This window comes from Brachypodium distachyon, chromosome 3 (assembly GCF_000005505.3).
Source record: "Brachypodium distachyon strain Bd21 chromosome 3, Brachypodium_distachyon_v3.0, whole genome shotgun sequence".
NCBI classification, from domain to species: domain Eukaryota; kingdom Viridiplantae; phylum Streptophyta; class Magnoliopsida; order Poales; family Poaceae; genus Brachypodium; species Brachypodium distachyon.
In genome coordinates, this window is record NC_016133.3 from 7,339,508 (window position 1) to 7,359,889 (window position 20,382).

General features: G+C 42.7%; 2 protein-coding genes and 1 non-coding gene across 3 annotated transcripts; 2 read left to right on the forward strand and 1 right to left on the reverse strand.

The window, feature by feature from the left end:
• Positions 1 to 1,176: 1,176 nt before the first annotated feature.
• Positions 1,177 to 2,411, forward strand: LOC100831860 (peroxisome biogenesis protein 7). Its single transcript, XM_003571907.4, has one exon. It carries the CDS (start codon positions 1,274 to 1,276, stop codon positions 2,234 to 2,236), a length of 963 nt encoding a protein of 320 aa, XP_003571955.1. The 5' UTR covers positions 1,177 to 1,273; the 3' UTR covers positions 2,237 to 2,411.
• A 2,176-nt stretch (positions 2,412 to 4,587) lies between these two features.
• Positions 4,588 to 4,661, reverse strand: TRNAV-AAC. The gene has a single exon. It is a non-coding gene; the product is annotated as a tRNA-Val (tRNA).
• Positions 4,662 to 11,904: 7,243 nt separating this feature from the next.
• On the forward strand, positions 11,905 to 19,382 carry LOC100829108 (phosphoenolpyruvate carboxylase 1). Its single transcript, XM_003571901.4, has 10 exons — positions 11,905 to 12,335; positions 12,436 to 12,827; positions 12,916 to 13,000; positions 14,239 to 14,461; positions 14,773 to 14,876; positions 14,966 to 15,053; positions 16,185 to 16,339; positions 16,413 to 17,411; positions 17,906 to 18,292; positions 18,856 to 19,382. The coding sequence occupies exons 1-10, from the start codon at positions 12,156 to 12,158 to the stop codon at positions 19,150 to 19,152; spliced, it is 2,910 nt and encodes a 969-aa protein (XP_003571949.1). The 5' UTR covers positions 11,905 to 12,155; the 3' UTR covers positions 19,153 to 19,382.
• Positions 19,383 to 20,382: the final 1,000 nt, after the last annotated feature.

Sequence of the window (20,382 nt, forward strand, 5' to 3'; positions counted from 1 at the left end):
CAGGACTACACTCTAGGTGACCTAGTTAACCAAACCTTGTACTCAGGTCGTGACGCTATTAATCAAGTGAAAGGTGCCAGCCCCATTTCATGAACTTCTTGATTTTGCATTTGCACAGCACCTTCATCAGGACTAGCTACATCCATGAAAACTTTATGTATGGGCGTTTCATCGTACAAGAATGCGCGTGTTTTTTTAAGATCGGCATTTTGACACAGTTTAGATGGGAATATTACTTGGCCATCTTTGGAGGTGCAACTTCCCTTCATGATTCTTTGATGACTTGTCCCGCACTTCAGCCTCAAGAATCCTCCTCAATGGAGTGCTTGGTCGGTTGGCATGGTCGAGGCCTTCGCCAACGAGATCTATTCTCACATCTTTCGTTTGTCCTTGATGTGGACCCTTTGCAATAGATTTTGGACACGGTCATCACCTAGCATGGCCATATTCACCGACTAAGCGGTCGCGAGGCATGCGTCCACACCTCTCTCTGTGCGTGTAACGTAGCTATCTTTGTGGCAGCTATAAAGGAAGATATTGCCCGCTTGGCATCAATAATGTGATAACTGCGCGATCCTCTCTCACACTTATGTGTCACTATATCGGTTACTACGTGGTAACCATTTAGTACTAAGACGATAACCGCGCTCACTAATTATATGGCAATCAACATAGTATAACTTGGAAAGTAGGGGTAACGGAACATAATCTGTAAAGCATACCCAACACACATGTGAGATTTAGTTTTGCAGAGCTCGCTCATCAAGGCAAACTCAATAGTAAATTTGGATCTCAAATTGAGTTACGGTTTGAGAGTAAAACATTTTGCAAATCTTAAAACTGAGAAAATATATGCTTACACGTATATTCTACACTGGATGCATCTATGTCATTTGTACTGAACCAGTTTACATACACCCACGTAAATGCTTGAGGCATCGCTTTAATGAACAGTAAAACTTTCTAGTATCTTAACCATTGACGAGGAAATCAAATGCGACGGCAGCACATGGCACATGAAGCCTAGTTTGCACGATTGCTTGATAAGTTTTACCCAGGATAAAAAGACAAGAGGGATAAATACTTTGTAAAATTGTTGTACGTATTTTATTTTTAAGGGTGGCTGGTATTGGAGTTAAAAAGAGGAGATAATAAGAGTCTAAAAAGAAAGAAGATAAAGACTGAGAAAAAAAAGTAGCAGGTGAAAACCCCGAAAAAACGTCTCCCCAAAGTCTCCCACGCATCCTCGCCCCGGATCCACATCGCCGCCGCGATGCCGGCGTTCAAGGCCCCGGCGCCGGGCTTCTCCGTCCGCTTCAGCCCGTTCCACGAGAACCGCCTCCTCGCTGCCACCTCGCAGCACTTCGGTCTCGTCGGCAACGGCCACCTTCTCGTCCTCGACCTCTCCGCCGCCGGGCCCGGCGGCCCCGGCCTCGCGCCGCTCTTCTCCTTCCCCACCTCTGACGCGCTCTTTGACTGCGCCTGGTCCGAGTCCCACGACTCCCTCTGCGCCGCCGCCTCCGGTGACGGCTCCGTCCGCCTCTTCGACGTCACGCTGCCGCCCGAGCAGAACCCCGTCCGCCTCCTCCGGGAGCACGCGCGGGAGGTCCACGGAATCGACTGGAACCCCGTCCGCCGCGACGCTTTCCTCTCCGCCTCCTGGGACGACACTCTCAAGCTCTGGTCCCCCGACCGCCCAGCCTCCGTCCGCACCTTCCGCGGCCACGAGTACTGCGTCTATGCCGCCGCGTGGTCGGCGCGACACCCTGATGTCTTCGCGTCCGCGTCCGGCGACCGCACAGCCCGTGTGTGGGACGTGCGCGAGCCGGCGCCCACGCTCGTCATCCCTGCTCATGACCACGAGGTGCTCTCCCTCGATTGGGACAAGTACGACCCCTCCATTCTGGCCACTGGCTCTGTTGACAAGTCAATCCGCGTCTGGGACGTCCGCTCGCCGCGGGCTCCCCTTGCCCAGCTCGCCGGCCATGGCTACGCCGTCAAGCGCGTCAAGTTCTCGCCGCACCACCAGGGCATGATTATGTCCTGCTCCTACGACATGACAGTGTGCATGTGGGATTACCGCAAAGAGGATGCACTGCTTGCAAGGTATGGTCACCACACCGAGTTTGTAGCTGGGATAGACATGAGCGTGCTCACCGATGGCCTGCTCGCGAGCACAGGGTGGGATGAGATGATTTATGTCTGGCCGTTTGGGAGTGATCCCAGAGCAGTGTAACAAAACGCATTTGGTATGTCAAGTGAGTTGTACCATGTCTGTTGAGCTTTACATTGATTATACTAATACATGGGGGTTAACACCTTATGAGTTGAAGTTGGAATAATGATATCATTGTTGTCTAGATCACAAACTGGTTAGGTTATTTCTCTGTTGAATTGAACTGTCCTATACATTGCTGCTTACTAATTATTCCCTCCGATCCTAAATTCTTGTCGTGGTTTTAGTACAAATTTGAACTAAAACCACCACAACAATTTAGGATCGGAGGGAGTACTATGCTAGTATGTCTACAATTTAGATGTTGATGTTGGGACGAATGCGTGTGAACTGTGCTTCTGGTTGTGGATACTGATAGGGGCTGCTCTGTACTGTCATCTAAATGACTTGAACATTCAGATGAACGTACGTCAGATGGGGTGGCAATATTGTTGTGATCATATTTAGATGATATCATTGGTTTGTGATTTGTGTGCTGTTAAGTAGGGTGCTAGGATGTCCAGGGATTGTTAATTAAGCTTCACGATCAGGTTACATTCCAATAAACTCGTTCCAGCTCAACTTCGAACCTGTTAAATGGGAGGGCAATACTGTTTTGTTCACATTTAGATGATGTGCCTGGAATGTGATTCGTGTGCTGTTAAGTAGGGTGTTAGGATGTCCAGGTGTTGTTAATTAAGCTGCACGATCAGGTTCCATTCCAATAAACCTATTCTAAGCTTAAACCAGCCAAATAGCTACTTCTATTTTGAAAACCTAGATGATTCTGATGTGTTCCTCTGTATATTACTTCATTGCCTGTTTGACATAAACTTACTTTACAAATGATTACTTTTCCGCATATATGAAGGTCGGAACATTATATTACATGTAGTGATAATTGCATTGTAGAACGCCTATAATGACTAATGAGATACGAGAGAAGCATACTAAATATAGATCCTACAATGCAAGAATGTTATTGATACGGATATTTATGGTAGCTAAAATTAATCGTGACTTTCTGCACAGTATGATAAGAACAGAAGCTATTATCTTTATTCCTGATTTGAAGTTGTGTTATTTCAGGCTTTGCTCAGTAGTTTCATAAATTTAATTGATATTGTGTTTACTTATCAATATTATGTTTGGAAAGTACACAATAATCACGGAAATGGTTCAATTTAGACAATTTGACTTTGTTGTGTTGTGAAGTTTTAATGTTTTGGGCGCTTTATCGCTAAATTTGGCATTCATGTAGGTGTCTGAACTTTGAGTTACCTAGCATGTTGTTATTAGTTAATTTACTTTTTAACATTATCAGATATTTGTGTTTATAATGATACCATGGTCAATCTTATGTCGGTTTCATCTAATTATGCAATATTGCCATATCCGATTTTCCACATTGTCTCAAGTTGATTTTCCTCGAACAAAGTAATCCTAAATGCGTTATTTTTGTCGTGATGGAGTATGTCCTGCAACAGAAATTGCTAGGTTGAGCAACAAAATTCCTGGCAAGTTGACATGCAATAATAACCGATTGCTAACCGAAACACTGTTGTAGAATCTCTTCATCTGCAGGTTTCTGACGTCAGAGATGACCTTATTCATATGTGGTGGGTTATTGTTTTTAACCTAGAAAAGTACATCGTTTGCGTGCTATTTTTTGTTTTAGGCTAATTCCAAAAGAGGTATCATATGCATGTAGAATTGTTGTGATTAATTTGGTTTGGTTCATCATCAGTCTATGTCTTTCCATGCTGCGCTATGCCTATCGTTGAACCTGCTGCATGTTCTGTTTCCTCCTTTTGTGGTGACAGCAATTATGGTCACACTATTTTGCCGATAACAATGGTAAATTTTCTTAGCTGTCACTGGCAAAAATAGTTAGTATTTGCTCCAGTCGCAATGTGTGAGAAGAAAAATTACTTTCACCATTGGTTGAGGTAGCTGCTGAATCCATAACATGCCGTCTTTTTTTTTGTGCAAACATAACATGCCGTCTAGCTAGTTGTTTCCGTTGCTACGTCGTGGAAGTGAATCCCAGGCTCCCAGCTCCACTCCTCCATCTCTAAACATCAAACTCAACCAAAATCATCACCAAATACTCGACCGCGTCGGATCAGAACTCGTCGGTCTTGTTCTTACTCGAACCCCTGCATTGCCCCTCTCTTTCTCGTATTTTCATATGTTGGTCACCAGGACTAATGTCCTCCCTGCGTTATTGTGTTCGTGAGGTGGCCGAGCCGCCGAGGCCCAGCCAGGCCGTCCCCAGAGCAGGCGCAAAAAGGCGTAAAGTTTTTATGCACGTGTGTAAAAAGAACAAAGGAGAGCTTGACTTTGTGGCAGCAACAAAAATGAAAAGATAATGGCTTCGCCCGGGTTCGAACCGGAGACCTTCAGTGTGTTAGACTGACGTGATAACCAACTACACCACGAAACCAATTTACAGTCGACTTGTTTACATCCTAATTAGATTATAGCAAACCAAAGACCTAAAAGAAGACAACCCAAAGCCCCAAACGGCCAAACCAAAACGAATTGGCAAGAATTATTGTCCCTTCGGGAGTTCGGGACGTCCGATAAAAAGAAGAAAAGAATTGTTGCCGTTCAAAAATCAGAAGTTCACGCGTACATCTAGTACAGCAAAGAACAATTTCCTCTCCCCCCATCGCCGGGCCAAACCACACGGTGCCACCCCAACTATCTACCCCCACCGTCTCTGTCACACACGTGTACACCCACATTTTCTTAATCTCTTGCATGCTGCGATTAGCATTGGCCCTCTTCTTTTCTCTCTGCGCTTCCTCCTCCCTTCTGGCCCTCTCTCTCTTCGTGTCTCCCTCTCTCACCTCTGCTCACCCCCAACTCTCTGCACTGGCTGCGTCTCGGCTGAAGTAGCCCGTGGCCTCGTCACACCGGCCCTGTCTCGGCCTCCTCCGGCGCCGCCCATGGGCTCAGCCACGGCTGCCCCCATGGCAGGGGAGAGGCCGGGGGTGCACTGGCAGGTGAGTGGAGGTGCCTACACAGGGGAAGAGGAATGGAGGGGCTAGGGACGGCACGAACTGCTGCTCTCCAATCTCTGCGACCCTCTTTGATTTTATTTTGGACAGAGGTACATGAGGTACTTTGATTTTTGATCTCGCGGTTTCTCTTTGAACTGAGAGTACACATGTTCATCAATGAGGTACTTTGAGCACTTTGATCGATGATGTACTGTGATTGCCGAGGTACTTAGGAAGATATTGTGATTGCCGATGTACTTAGTAAGGTAATGTGATTGTTTGTAATGTATTTGTAATTGATGACATACTTGTTAATTGTTTGTTGTAGCATCTTGTGCATACTGACAAGGTACTAAAAATTGATGAGGTATGTTGAAAAGGTACTTTGTACTTTTGCTTGTAATCGTAGTGTAGATGAGTATTGACGGCGTACTTAAATTGATGAGATACATAGAATTGACGATATGTTGACATGTACTGTAATGTACTTGACATGTACCCTTATGTACTTGCTATGTACTACGATGTACTCATTTCATAAGTTCATGTACACGAGGTATTTATAAAAACTAATAATGTACGGTCCATATATCATAATGTATTAAATATGTACTTCAAAACATGTCATGTACCGTAATGTACTTAAAAGTGAGGAGAGAGAAAGAAAGAAAGATAAAGAAAGAGAAAAGAAAACGTTGTCAGGTCGTAATAGGGTTAATCCTCTGCTCTAGTTGAAAGTGTCATAAATTAACTAAGATAGAGAAAATGGAGAAAGCCAAACATGTGGCTACTAAGTGGGTGCAAATACTTGAAGGTGGCACATACACCATGTTACATAGCTGGAAAGGCACACGGAGGGTTTGGGAACTGTGGTCTCACTTTCTCCTCTCTCTGCTGTAGCAAGGGGAAGGGGACGAACGGTGATGAATCCACCAAAGCGTGAAACAAAGTGCAAAATATGTCACCAATATTCATTGAAAGAATCGGATACTCACCCTTTGTTGCCTAAATGCTCGAGATTTTGCAAAGACGAGGTATATAAAAAGTATGTCCTTAGCCACTTGAGTATCAACAGCTTTGTGTGTACTTCATATTCCTTCATTTCATTCTCAGTAAAATAGCCGCTGATCTACTGATAATCAAGCTAGCAAGCATATTCCTTGCCTCTGCGTATTTCATATGAGATAATTATAGAAGTGCGCTATCTGATATATTGGAGAAATGCAAAAGTTTGAAAATGCCTTGGCCCTTGGCTGTCAAAAATGTGCTATAAAACTGATAAGGGATACGGTACGTAGTCTACTTGTGGCCTAGTGGGATCATCCTTAGGAGAATAATATTAATTACTCCCTCCGTTTCATAATTTTTGTCGAAATATTACATGTATCTAGACACTTTTTAAAAATAGATACATTTATTTTTTGGCAAATTTGAAACAAGAATTATGAAACGGAAGGAGTATTTTTTTTCTAGGCAATAGCTCACTTTGGAGGAGAAATTCTATCTATGCCACTGTAACCGCAACTTTCAGATTTGAAAGTATTTTTGTACAGAATGCATAGCTTCCCGTCCCCTTTCTTCTCTCTCACTCCATCTTTTGCTTGCCACGAAATTCTCTGATGATTGCTCCACATCACCTCTAGGCACATACCTCAGACCATCCTTTTTTTTTCTAAAATTAATACATATCAAGCATCTCTAAATTAAGATTTCACTTTAGTTTCATTTGCATTTAATTATGGTTTCAGTAAAGTTTCACAACAAAAATATTTTATTAAGATTTCATTATGATTTTACCAAGGTTCCACAAAAGATAAAATTTATTGTTGCTTCATCAAGATTGAAGTCTGCTTTCATCACAAAAGAAATATTTTCATTATGGTTTCACTCGGGCCTCGTGGAAAAGTTTTATACTGATTTCATTTAGGTTTTGTAAAAAAAAAAATCAATGGTATCACACGTTGGATGAAATATGAGTGTAACCTTAGTAGGTATGAAACTGTTGTGAAATATAAATAAAACTAGGGTGAAACAAAAAATGAAATTCCGGTAAAACATAGTAGATCACTAAAAAATGTATTAGATGGAACCGACATGTTTTTTGACTTGCTTTTACATACAGTTTTATACTACTCCAAGGGGGTGGGGGACCTCTTAGGTGATTTGTTTTCCATAATCTAACCCATGACAGCGGCGAGAGCAAACATGGTAAAGAGAAGTATAATATTCTTCACCGGTTGATGAGCAACTTTCTCTTGGAAAATGAGAGGGGAGGAAAGCGAAGTGCAGAGCTAAGCGTGCATGCTTCTTAAAATTGACAACTGTAGAACTCTAAATTGGCTTTCTCCTTTCTACTACAATAATGGGGAAGCAGAAAGAAAAGGTCTCTCTCGCCTCCTTGTTTTGTCGCAGACCAACATCAAGTGGGGAGTCAAGAACAGCATTTGCATATTCACCGAGTAATAGTCACCCACATCTGTCCAAACAAATAGAAGACCGCCTCTTTGAGGACTACTCTGAACATGGTGCAAAAGCCAAACAAATTACTAGTGTCCAAACGTATATTGGACCACCAAAAGCACACACGAGTGGCCGTGGAGATGTCTCCAAGGCAGGGGTCCAAGACTACTTGTCACCGTAGCTGTGGACAGGGCAGCAAAACCATAGGTTGACATAAATTTCGAGTGCATATGAAATGTATATTGCTTATATTTTGTAGTATCGTACTATCAGAAAATAGAAAATAGTTGGAAATTCGTTTCCTGTGCGGTATATGCTCAACTGGCACGTTGATCATCGAGAGAAGAATTATTTTCTTCGCTTACACCTTTGAACAGTAGCGACACATGGAAGGACTAGCAGCGTGGTAGCAGCAGATCTGCGGTACGTACACACATGTCTGGACTTTTCGTGCAAAATGGTGATACTTTCATAATTCTTATTAAAATTTTACATATATTTAGACGTTTTTTAGAAATATATTTATTTATTTTTGGACACATTTTGAGACAAAAATTATGAAACGGGATAGTACCTTTCAATTCTCTTAGTATCCGGTGAATATTTCAGTACTCATGTTTTATTCGCCAAACTAAATGATCTAGAAATATACTCGTGCCTTGTAAACTAAAAAAGAAAAAGAGAAAATACTAATGTTTTCTTGGGTGATAGAAACGATGTGCACTCAAGTTGGTCCTCGCAAATTCAGCAAGAGCATCGGTGATTACGTACGCGCACGCACCACCACAGTGATTTTACCCCATTGTTATCACGCACTCTGCGAGAAAAGAAATTGGCAAGAAACTGAGCTGACGGATTTACCTAAAGATGCGATTCGGGGATGCTTTTCCGGCACCTTGGTTAGGTCAGCCGGAGAGGGACCCGTACCCGACGTACGGCGCGCATGTAATGTGATTTGATTGTTCGTCGTGTGCGCCGTACCGCGCGCACGCGGTAATTTGACCGGTTTGCCGAAACAGAGGTTCGGCACGAGAGGGACGGAAAGGAAAGCCTGCGCGGGCTCACCGGGATCGGCGATCGCTGGCGTGGCTGCCATCATGGGGGTATATCCGATCGAGATTCCCCTCGAATCCCCGTCTTCTGGCCAGCTGAAGGAACGCCAAGATCTGAGATCGGGGCCAACTTGCAGAAAACACCCGAAGAAACTGTCATTTTCAGCATGATTTCTCGTCTGGAATGTTGGTGTGGTTGCAGGCTCGTAGTCGTTGTAGGCTTGTAGTAGCAGGTTTTGTGGTTCGGATTGCGCCAACTGAGAGTCTGAGAGTATATTTTTTTTCCTTTTAAAGCCTCTCCGGCCATGTCACCTAAACTGGCGCTTCCTCGGCGTGACATCTGACGTCATCTGGAGTCTGCACCAGCGACAGAAATTGGATGTCCGTTGGCAAGGAAGATAATCAAGTTGGCCGAAAGAAGAAGAAGAAAAAATCAAGTGAAAAACGAAACGATCATGTCATTCCTCCAAGTATAGAGTACACAACAACGTGATGTAGGTTGGTCTATTTTCTGGTCAGTGGGCTTGGCCCGCAGCGCAAATTGACTTCACATTATGCAAGCTCAGACAGGCTTGCTAGCGACAACAAGATGTATACAGTTTAGGACAGGTACAAGCTAGCTGAACTCTATGATGTGGTACCACATATGAATATGCAATATTCTAACCAATCCGAATTTCCGGTCCTGGGAAGTGGGGAAATCATGTAAACAAATAAAGTGAAACAAAAAACAAAGCATGCAAAGTTATGTTACTTGTTGTATATAAACTCTATGATGTGGTAAATTTGAGTCACTTAGTATGGGACGGAAGGAGTATATTCTATCTGTTTCAAAATAAACTACACATAACTTTTGTTGATTGTCAAACTTTTTAAAGTTTAATCAAAATTTGAGACAAGTAATATGGTCGGAGGGAGTAACATATATGTTGTCAACCAAGATACATGAAAATACAATGGATCTAGTGATCTTCATTTGACATTTTAGATGTTGATATTTTTGTTATAAGGTCGATCAAACTTTAAAGGGTTTGACAGCCAACAAAACTCATATGCGCTACATTTTGAAACGGGGGAGTAGTTCGCACAAACCCAGACACTCATAGATTGTAACAAATTTCATATATACTTACATGCATGTTTCTACCTGTTCTTTACATGCATGACTTTCAATAATTTTTGAAACTAGTAGACATGTTTTTCTTGCTAAGTTACCAAACTTCATGTTCATATATAGACCCACATTTTCTATTTCTTCTTTACTTGCAAGCTTTGGCTCCACTGTACACTAATTAGTCAACTGGCAAATGGTTCTAATAAAACAATAATTTACTTGCAGATGGAGCCTGTGACGACCTCAAACCAAAATATGAAGCCTGTGGCGAGGACGGAAGATACTCTTCTAGTTAATGGAAGAGGAAGTGAAATTGACAATCTATATTTTATTTGGTTTTCAGTTAACAAATCGGGTATCAAATCTTCTTCTTAATTGAAAAGATGAAGCAGCTTTGGCCCCGTTTCAAACAATCTGCATTTGTTTAGTCGCCAATTTTACTCTCAAACATAAAGGGGGTGTATCGTCTCCCGACAGATAGTCCCTGCAATAATTGATGTAAAGTACTCGTATAACAGCTGCAAAAACTACTCATGCAATTGGGAATACGTTCTCTCATCGATGTAGGAAGGAATAATTCCTTATTTTTGTAGCACAAGCTCATATGTGTCCACATGCACACGCCGAAAGTTGCAGATGCTAGATGATGGAAGCCACCTCCACCGCTGAAACCTCTCATCAAACTTACGTAAGATTATTTGGAAGTGCAGTACGCATCCAAGCGAAATAATTAATTTCAGTCCGACGTGATGGTTCGTGGACTTGAAGTTTAGATTTATAGAATTCAAATTCTTTCTTCCCTCTATTTAACATTTTATTTATTTATCGAGTGTTCGTGTGCATCTTTGCTTCGTACCTATAAATCAGTTTTGCCATGCTGGCATCTTTTAAAGAAAGAGGTTCTTCGTGCCGGCCGGCATGCTTCCGGTGATCACCGTCCACGCCAATAGTTAATGCCTTGCCTTGATAATAAAGCGCAGTGTTCTTATAGCTGTGAACGCGGCCATTAGGCTGGTGGAAGTAACTTAGAACAATAACATGCTTATGTTATTAGGTTGGTGGGAGCTTCATTAAGTTTCCATGAAGTGACACCTGGGTTACAAGTGTGTTTGTTGACTGATGAGCATATATATGTGGTTTGATGTTTGCGACCTATTCCATGTGGCGGTCAGACCGGCTGCTCTGCATGTGGGGTTGTTATGGCGGTCATACCAGCTAGGTTTTGGCCAGAGATGAAAGAGGCAAACCTGGTTGAAAAGCCTCGCCCAAGTTTTTTTGCTGAAACCAACAATAATGGAAGACCATTGAGCATTGTATATCTGCTCAAAGGTGTAGTTGTGTCCCTATATTGGGCATAACCATGTCTCCGTCATCATTTACCTTCTTGGAAACATTCCCGGAGCATGATCCGCTGTGCAGGGATTACCTTTGGCTAGGGGACATGTGGTTCAATGCTTGACACTAGAGCGGCACCGGTTCTTTGGGTGGCAGCGCATGTCTTTGTGTGGCAGCGTCGAGTGGCTTTGACGCGTGGTACGTGTGCTTTGTGTATCGTGTCGCCCTATTATGATGAAGTCAGAGCGTTATGTCATGCGTGTGACACGATGGTGACGATGACACAAGCAACCTACGATTACGTGGTTTGCATTCCTCGTCACATTTTTGCTTCTCGGCAAAAACTGGAGTTGCCTTGTTATTGAAGCGGCCACCGACAAGAATGATTTGCAGCGTTAGCTTCTTGGTGTGTCATTAATGACTCGCTGCATCAGAGATAGAGTCGACGGATGATGAAGATAGTGGTTGGCATCGCGTGTGTCTCAGGTTAGTTTGAGCTTTCTTGTGACACATTTGCCCGGTTGCACAACAACAAGGGTGGCTTGCACTCTGGTGGCTGTAATTTAACTAGGATCACCCTTTAAATATAAAATTATTCATCAGGAACCCATATTATTGCAAATCCAGAATCCTTTATGGACCAATTCGCAAAACCGCTCACTATGATTCCTAAACATAAACAACATCAGATCGAATTGATCCCTCCAAACAATCCACACCCCGTATCGGTATCGCCATCAAGCTCCTGCCCATAAATAACACTCTCCGCCTCCGATCTCCGCCTCCCTATAGTTCCGCCCCACACCCCACATCTCGCGCCGACGAGCCTGCATCGCCGCCGCCAAGTTCCAACACGCGCCCGCGGATCCGCGGGAGCGTAGCCGGCAGCCCGCAGACTAAGCCTCCCGCCTCTGGTGGGGGATTATTCGCTTGGGTTTAGCGGGGCCGCAAGCGCGCAGCAGCAGCTAGCGATGGCCGCGCCCGCGGGGAAGGCCGCCATAGAGCGGCACCAGTCGATCGACGCGCAGCTGCGCCTCCTCGCCCCCGGCAAGGTCTCCGAGGACGACAAGCTCGTCGAGTACGACGCCCTCCTCGTCGACCGCTTCCTCGACATCCTCCAGGACTTGCACGGCCCCAACCTCCGCGAATTCGTACGCCCTCTCCGCCCCGTCCAGTCTACTTCCCAGATCCGCACAGCACCTGTTCGACGCTATGCTCACACGGATCGTTTGGTTCTTTGCTCCTCTGCAGGTGCAGGACTGCTACGAGCTTTCGGCGGAGTACGAGAACGACCGGGACGAGGCCCGGATCGCCGAGCTTGGGAGCAAGCTCACCAGCTTGTCCCCGGCAGACTCCATCGTCGTCTCCAGCTCCTTTTCGCACATGCTCAACCTCGCCAACCTCGCCGAGGAGGTCCAGATCGCGTTCCGCCGCCGGATCAAGCTCAAGCGAGGGGACTTCGGCGACGAAGGATCCGCTCCCACCGAGTCTGACATAGAGGAGACGCTCAAGCGGCTCGTCTCCGACCTCGGGAAGTCCCGTGAGGAGGTGTTCGATGCACTCAAGAGCCAGACTGTCGACCTCGTGTTCACCGCACACCCCACGCAATCAGTCAGGAGGTCCCTGCTCCAGAAGCACGGGAGGTGCGGTGATGAAAAATGAATTTCTTACCTTTTTTGCTTTCGCGTGCGTGGAGATGCTGAATAGTTGTGGTTTTGACTTGTCTTGCAGGATCCGGAATTGCCTGAGGCAGTTGTATGCCAAGGACATCACTGCCGATGACAAGCAGGAGCTCGATGAGGCTCTGCAGAGGGAGGTAAATACTGTCAATTGAGATGAAATATTAGTACGAAGACGTTTCGATAGCAAATGTACACCACAACCTTTTGACTGTTTAACTGATCCATCTCTATGATATTTTTCTACGTGACATATGAAGCTATTGGTTTAATTGGTGGTTCTGGGAAATGTAAATACTGTCAGAACGTATCATAGTAATCTCCAGGATATTCATCCTTACCCATGTTTTGCCTATCACACTCTGAGACCCTGCCATATAATTTGCCTTGAACTCTGCTTTCCTGAACTCTATCTCCAAGGACAAAAAAAATAACACCACCATCGTTTTGATAGGTATAATAGATAGGTAGTTGGAGTTACAGTTTGTCTTGAGAACAGCCATGGAGATAAGTTCAGAAGATATTAGTTGATGACACCACAAACAAAAGGGTGGGAATTTACATACGTTGGAATGTTTTTAACCTTTATGCTGTGTATCTAGAAACTAGAAAGTCTATGTTATAATGGGCAAAAGTTTACTCTGTTTGAGTCTTCTGTTCTTGCTCAATATAAGGTAAATGGAAAAAAAAGGTCAACTATGTATGATGGAAGCTTTTGATGCTACCACTACACTTGCAAAGGGAGAACCTTGGCAAAAACAACTGGAAGGTTGCTGGACAATGCTCCTCTGTCTTAAATTAGCCCTAGTTCCTTTCCCACTCTCCGCTCTATATTCCCGGGCCTCCCCTCTGTACATTCCCTCCCTATTTACATTGTTCTTCTTTTAATAAAAGTTTACTGTTGGGGCCTCCCCTACAGTTTTCAGTAAAAAACTGGGATGGGTTCTGTTGTATGTTGAGATGTGGTAATATATCACTGCAGAATGTTTATACATGGCAGTGTAAGCATGCTTGACCTAGTAGCCTCTTATAATCACATGTGTATTAGCCAAATTTGTGTCTTTGGCTAGCTGGAAATGCCTATTTAGTTCGATACTTTGTTCCCCCTCTTATCTGTTATGGACCCCACCTCTGATAGTCTTTTTACAGTGTATGTGAATTTAAATCGCATCATGGTATATGGTGTGAACAAAGTGATCATGATTTGTGAATTCATCTTCAGTGAAACAAGAAAACGAATTATAAAAAAAAAGATTTTTTTATGTCAGCTTATTGTCTTATATGTTCAAGGTTAACTGTAGGTGGAAATCACCTTCTGTTTTATAATGCACTCACATCATTCTTTTCTTCTGATGTCACTTGACACATCTCACAGATTCAAGCTGCTTTCCGTACTGACGAAATCCGCAGAACACCTCCCACTCCCCAGGATGAAATGCGTGCTGGGATGAGTTATTTCCATGAAACTATATGGAAGGGTGTACCAAAATTCTTGCGTCGCATTGACACTGCTCTAAAAAATATTGGGATTAATGAGCGTCTTCCTTACAACGCTCCTCTCATTCAGTTCTCCTCTTGGATGGGCGGTGACCGTGATGGTAATTTATCCTATGCCACTCTATACATTAGTAATAGTTTGGAAAGAGAAATAATGCTTCTGTAAAGAGATTCTATCACATCTACCAGTCTTCTGGCAGTACATGTGGCAGAAAACTTATTGTGGTTTCTCTTAATAACCCTGTTGTATACATTCTTCTAGCAATTGCTATCTGCCCTCCAGTTTTATGTCTACAAAATTCCTTTTATGTTCTTGACAGGTCATAATATTTAAGGCAACACTGCAGTCTGTCTTTTCTTCCTGTCCATGAAAAAGAATGTTAGAACCTATCTAAAAAGTCTCATTTTCTAGGTAATCCAAGAGTTACACCGGAGGTTACACGTGATGTTTGCTTGTTAGCGAGGATGATGGCTGCTAACTTGTACTTCTCTCAGATAGAAGATCTGATGTTTGAGGTATTGTAACAGCAGAAGTACTTTTACATACTAAAAGGTTGTCCTGCAATATGGTTTCCCAGTATTAACAACATAATTTTTTTTCCTAGCTCTCTATGTGGCGCTGCAGTGATGAACTTCGAGTCCGTGCAGATGAACTACATCGGTCCTCAAAAAAATCTGCAAAGCACTATATAGGTAACATGACTTCTAATTTTGGTAATAAGCTGCATCGGTTTGCACGTAGTTTATACTGGATGTTCTTTTCTCTGCTTGCTTTGCTTGTGATACATTAAGTTTCGCATCAAGATGAGAGTTCTGTTCCAAAGCCTGCACGAACAATAATTTTGCATAGCTTACCTTCTCAAGTTTTAGCCCTGATTTGTCAGTTTAACAATACACGCATATAAGAGCATCTTAACTTCACTTCAATAATATAGTAATGCCTTTGCATATAAAATGTGCATACTGGCTACTGCTGTCATTGAAGTTAAGTTTGCCAGATAATTTGACAAGTGCATCTGCTAGACAAAAATCTGCTGGCAGTCAGGCACATTAATTTGATTCAGTGTTCAACTGAGCTAGGCAAGATTATAGTGTTGATATTGTTTTTGTAGATAGTCAAGTGTTCATATTAATTCAGGAGTCTGTGAAATTCTCATTTAGAACTTCAACCACGTAAGTTTTTAAACATTTCAAAACAAAAGTAGTTTGGGTAGGATAAGGGCCCAAAGACCGGGAATATGGCACTTGCCATCTTACCAGCCAGCAGGGCTTAATCCCTAGCGTGGTTAGAGAGGCTCTGAGGCTGGTACATGGTTTTCCTTCTATAGGAAGACTCACTTGATCCCTAAGAAACCTATCTTATATGTAAGGAAGCTTATCTCTAACTCAAAGGCAACTAATCCAGCCTCTATTTCTATCATCATAAGTAATCTGATATCTTACCCTACTAAATAACCTTCTATCTGTATTTTAATTCTAACAGATCTAATCCTTGTCGAATGCTGTCATTCAGTGCAACTCCTACGTGCCTCATGGGTAGGCTGGACCACACTATATGGCCATAACAAGTAGACTACAGTTACAGTGGACTAGAAACTTTAAAGTCTTGTCACGAGTGCCCACTTTTCAGTATCACTACATTTTAACTAATTCTATCTTATAGTTATGGCCTTATGGGAATTTCCATCAATTTGTTTACTCCTAGCAGCTTGTCAACTAGAATTTTTTGTAGCTATGTAGATCGCTTGATTTTGTTCCCTTTGTTGGCAAAGAATTATTTACTTGTTAAATCTGCATATTACTAAGAAAATCTCGCTGCTGCAGAGTTCTGGAAGCAAGTTCCTCCAAATGAACCGTATCGTGTCATACTTGGTGATGTCAGAGACAAATTGTACTATACACGCGAACGTTCTCGCCATATATTGACAACTGGAATTTCTGATATTCCAGAGGAGTCAACTTTTACTAATGTTGAACAGGTTAGCTCTTATTATGAGGGATACATCACGAATGTTACTGCCATTGTTGTCTAATTATCCACCTGTATTGCAGTTTCTGGAGCCTCTTGAGCTATGCTACAGATCATTATGTGCTTGTGGTGACAAGCCTATAGCTGATGGAAGCCTTCTTGATTTCTTGCGTCAAGTATCAACTTTCGGGCTTGCTCTTGTGAAACTTGATATCAGGCAGGAATCTGATAGACACACTGATGTTCTTGATGCTATAACGACACATCTTGGGATCGGATCCTATGCTGAATGGTCTGAGGAGAAACGTCAGGATTGGCTATTGTCAGAACTAAGGGGCAAACGCCCGTTGTTCGGTTCAGATCTTCCACAGACTGAAGAAGTTGCTGATGTTTTAGGCACATTTCACGTCCTTGCAGAGCTCCCAGCAGATTGTTTTGGGGCTTATATCATCTCAATGGCAACTGCCCCATCTGATGTGCTTGCTGTGGAGCTTTTACAGCGGGAGTGCCATATACAACAGCCATTGAGAGTTGTTCCACTATTTGAGAAGCTTGCAGATCTTGAAGCAGCTCCAGCAGCTGTTGCACGACTCTTTTCAATAGACTGGTACATGAATAGGATTAACGGCAAGCAGGAGGTCATGATTGGATACTCAGACTCCGGCAAGGATGCTGGGCGGCTCTCTGCAGCGTGGCAAATGTATAAAGCACAAGAAGAGCTCATAAAGGTGGCGAAGCATTACGGAGTGAAGCTGACAATGTTTCATGGAAGAGGTGGAACTGTTGGCAGAGGAGGTGGTCCCAGTCATCTTGCCATATTATCTCAACCACCAGACACGATCCATGGATCACTCCGTGTAACAGTTCAAGGTGAGGTCATAGAGCACTCATTTGGAGAGGAGCACTTATGCTTTAGGACTCTGCAACGCTTCACAGCAGCTACTCTTGAGCATGGAATGCATCCTCCAATTTCACCCAAGCCAGAATGGCGTGCTCTAATGGATGAGATGGCTGTTGTGGCAACAAAAGAATATCGATCAATCGTCTTCCAAGAACCACGCTTTGTTGAATACTTCCGATCAGTAAGTTCAATTGTATTCAATATCATTAAATACTTTGCACCTATCATGAGTGTGATGCCGTGGTTTGTTAGAAGTGCCGCCTGCTTGATAATCCATTTCTGTTGCTAATTAGCTACTCAAGAATTATTTGCACATATCATTAAGTTGTGTTTTGTTCAAAACTGCATGCCAAAAGTTTGTAGGCTATGGTTTTTTTAGCTATTTGTCCTCAGTTTTCTGCCATATTGTTTAAATTCTTGAAGGGAGCAAATATTGAAGAGACATGCTCCTTTTCCCTTTCTATGTGGACAGCCAGTTTTGATTATTTCACATTGTTACAAGTGCACCACCTGAATTTTGGTCATTGACTCATTGTGAACCACAATATTTTTGACTTATCAACCATGTATATCTCACTGAATTGAATCTTAGTGCTTTACTGTAAAGCTGGGCTAGAAGTTGGTGTTGAACAAGAACACCTAATATGTACTAACTTGCTCATTGTGCTGTTTCAGGCAACACCTGAGACTGAATATGGTCGGATGAATATTGGTAGCCGGCCATCGAAGAGAAAGCCTAGTGGGGGCATAGAATCGCTCCGTGCAATTCCATGGATCTTTGCTTGGACGCAGACAAGATTTCATCTTCCTGTATGGCTTGGATTTGGCGCAGCATTCAAACATATCATGCAGAAGGACATCAGGAACATCCATACTTTGAGAGAAATGTACAATGAGTGGCCATTCTTCAGGGTTACCCTTGACTTGCTTGAGATGGTTTTTGCCAAGGGAGATCCAGGAATTGCTGCTTTATATGACAAATTGCTTGTGGCTGAAGATCTGCAATCCTTTGGGGAGCAGTTGAGAAACAACTTTGAAGAGACAAAACAGCTACTCCTTCAGGTAAAGTGCTACCAAATCCTCCATGTCACATGCATGTTTTAGAATCTGTGTCAGTTTTACTATCAATATAGGCAAAGTTACAATCATCTATAACACCAAATTGATAATACGAACTTATGGTCAAAATGCAATCTTAGAGACCGTGTCAAATGTCGATGTCCAAAATGACATGTATCCTGCCATGAAAGGCATAGGTTATATTTCTAAGTTCTGTTTTGCTTGCATTTTAGATAGTTTTGTATTATACTAGTAGCAAATATTGGCATTAAGATACATGGCTAGTCGAATTCTTTATGATATTATATTGTGGCTAACTAATCTCACTCGTGGTAGATAAAATAAGTACTTGAATCATTTGTTGTAAAATGTTATCAATATTCTTTGGAATACAGTTGCTGTTTTGTATCATTGAAAAAAGAACTAGTATTTGACTATTTGTTCCAAATAAGAGGTAACATACGACATCTGGAATAAATAACTACCAGAATCTTAGAATTTGCTCAGGGCTTAAATTGTCGAAGCAGAGGACATACCAAATTCTAACCATTGGCAATTCTCTGCAGGTTGCTGGTCACAAGGATGTTCTTGAAGGGGATCCTTACCTGAAGCAGCGCCTGCGGCTGCGTGAGTCCTACATCACAACCTTGAATGTTTGCCAAGCCTACACCCTGAAGCGGATAAGAGACCCTAGCTTCGAGGTGACACCGCAGCAGCCACCCCTGTCGAAGGAGTTCACCGATGAGAAGGAGCCCGCAGAGCTGGTGCAACTGAACCGTGGGAGTGAGTATGCCCCGGGCCTGGAGGACACCCTCATCCTGACCATGAAGGGCATTGCCGCTGGCATGCAGAACACAGGCTAGGCCGGTTTGCTTGCTGGGGTATAAATAACATCTTCCGTCAGATGGTGAATCTGTCTAGCTAGTTCGCCAATGATAGTGAACTCTGGAGGAATTTCTCCCTTCCGTGGATTCTGTTTATGTACTTATCTAAATGTCAGGGGACCTTGTTTTGGCTGTTCAAGCCTGATCGTAATAAAATATATGGAACACTGATATTCCGCTGTGTATAATAATGCTGTGGTATGTGTCCTTGGATTGCTGTTGCATATTGAGCTCCTGCTGCAGCTGCTACTAGTATTGTTTTATTTTACTTTTATTTTGAAAATTTACTACTCTGGAGGAGTATTGTTTTCTTGATTTGTAGGGAAGCTTCTCCTTTGGTATCGGTATGCATTCAACTTTATGAATCCTACGGAAGTTTTTCATAAGGATCCTTTGCAACAAGTTTCTCTTAAAAAAAATCCGTTTATAAATATCTAATAAATAGAAAATCGAATAGTGGATAATCTGTTATGAAAGAATGAAAACATTATTTGACGAATCAAGATTTGTGATTAATCCTTGTCTTGTTTGTTGGATTAGGTCTAACTTTCTTGACTAAATTGCGAGCGTGGAACTTTACGAGATGAATAGGGAAAGACAGAAGATAGGACTTCAAAGGATAATTGAAGCGACTCGTTTTCGAAAAAGGAATAAAAGTAAAGTAAATTCAAGGAAGAGATTTCTTTTTTTAAGGGCCCTTAGGGGATAGTGGAATGCTTTTCTTCTCCTCTTATTCCATATGGAATACAATCAGTTAAAATAAGAAAGAATAGGAAGAAATTCCACCTTTCACTCAAAAAAGAGGGTTAAATCCTAAAGAAATAATCCAAAATAGGAAGAAGAAGCCTCTTGAAAAAAATTCATTTAATTTCTGTAATGTGATTAAATAAACTTTGATGCAAATTCAAAGGTTTTGCATGTGTACGTCAATGGACATCGAAAGCGTAAAGCCGGTTAAGTCTTGGACTAAATGCAGGAAATGTGAGCATCGTCAATGCCGAGTTTAGGACTTGAACCCGAAATACAATTCTGAACTTGATTGACTTAGAATTTAGAAGAGTAAACAACATCAGAGGTTCTAATTCTTTCGCAAATGTCCCAAGTTAGTCCTAATTCTTTGAAACTGCACGTTTTAGTCCTAATAGTTTCGTAAGTGGTTCATCTCAGGTCCTATACTGGCTCTGGCGCGTGCCGCCTGCCTACGTGGCT

Coding starts and splice junctions, on each gene's coding strand:
- LOC100829108 (XM_003571901.4), top strand. CDS start 12,156: ATGGCCGCGCCCGCGGGGAAGGCCGCCATAGAGCGGCACCAGTCGATC. Junction 14,877..14,965: donor TAGAAGATCTGATGTTTGAG/GTATTGTAACAG, acceptor TTTTTTTCCTAG/CTCTCTATGTGGCGCTGCAG. Junction 16,340..16,412: donor CTTTTACTAATGTTGAACAG/GTTAGCTCTTAT, acceptor CCTGTATTGCAG/TTTCTGGAGCCTCTTGAGCT.
- LOC100831860 (XM_003571907.4), top strand. CDS start 1,274: ATGCCGGCGTTCAAGGCCCCGGCGCCGGGCTTCTCCGTCCGCTTCAGC.